We start from the raw sequence: 1,167 nt of genomic DNA, 5'->3' as shown, positions 1-1,167 counted from the left end.
CTTAAAAGGGGCATGGAACTAAAGAAATACAGCTGGACACCCTGTTAGACACAGTGCTCCTCAATCAACCATTTCATTCACTGCAGCTTCTCACTAACACCTTCAACAATTCAGCATTTGTGTTTTAGAAATTGTGTTTTAGTATTGACAGGGTTAATAACGGAGCATTGAGGTTTACTTACTCAGTCTGAGCTTGGTTCCTTAACCGAACGTAAGGCTGTAACCTTGTTGACAGTAATAGTCAGCGACATTCTCATTCTGAACGTTGCTGATTGTCAGGGTGAAACTGGTCCCTGATCCACTGCCGGTGAATCGCTCGGAGACTCCTGTGAATCGAGTTGCTGCATTGTAGATCAGGAGAGAGGGTTTCTGACCTTCTCGTTGCTGGAACCAGCTAACCCACTTGCTAACAGATTGACTGGCCGTACAGGTGATGGTTACAGTCTGGCCAAGTCCCACTGACAACACCGGGGGAGACTGGGCCATGATGATGTCCCCACTGATACCTGAGGGGTCAGAGAGAAACACAGTGAAGTCAGAACTGTCACAGAAAGAGCCTGTCAAATGAGAGATTGTTGGAGACACTGAGCATTCCTCTGGTTTCAGCATTTTCTCTTCAATCACAAGTCAGTGGAATTGGAGTGAAATGGAGAGCAGCTAAAGATTCAAGGTGGAAGGAGAGAGATTTGTACCTGCGACACAGAATGCCAGGGGCCAGATCAGCTGGATGTGTGAAATCATGGTGTGTGCTCCTGTCCCTGTGCCTATTTCCTGATAAACTCTCCCTTCACTGGGCTCTGCTTTATAAAGCTGCAGCCTGTGAGAGTCTGACTGGGTGTTCCTCAGTATGTAAATGGCATCGGGCAGAGAGACATGGACGAGACATCGAACAATTCTTCTGCCGCCTTCACCTCCGCGCCTATTTCTTCAACCAAGATTCTCGCCCACCCTCTGATGACCCCTTCGCCCGTCTCCAACACACCCCATCCACCTGGACACCCCGTGCTGGCCTCTAACCTGCCCTCGATCTCTTCATAGCCAACTGCTGCCGCGACATTAACCGCCTCAACCTGTCTACCCCTCTCACCCATTCCAACCTCTTCACGCTCGCAATGTGCAGCCCTCCACTCCCTCCACTCCAACCCCAACCTCACTATCAAACCAGCA

The 1,167-nt window shown here is 49.8% G+C and overlaps 1 gene segment (V, D, J or C); it reads right to left on the bottom strand.

The window, feature by feature from the left end:
* Positions 1–201: 201 nt before the first annotated feature.
* LOC122546778 lies at positions 202–877 on the bottom strand. The segment is given in 2 exon segments: positions 202–506; positions 693–877. Coding segments are annotated over 2 exon segments (354 nt in total).
* Between the last annotated feature and the right edge of the window lie 290 nt (positions 878–1,167).

This window comes from Chiloscyllium plagiosum, unplaced genomic scaffold (genome assembly GCF_004010195.1).
Source record: "Chiloscyllium plagiosum isolate BGI_BamShark_2017 unplaced genomic scaffold, ASM401019v2 scaf_10322, whole genome shotgun sequence".
Classification (NCBI taxonomy): domain Eukaryota; kingdom Metazoa; phylum Chordata; class Chondrichthyes; order Orectolobiformes; family Hemiscylliidae; genus Chiloscyllium; species Chiloscyllium plagiosum.
Note: the sequence above shows the minus strand (reverse complement) of the source record. Positions and strands in the feature narration are given on the sequence as shown.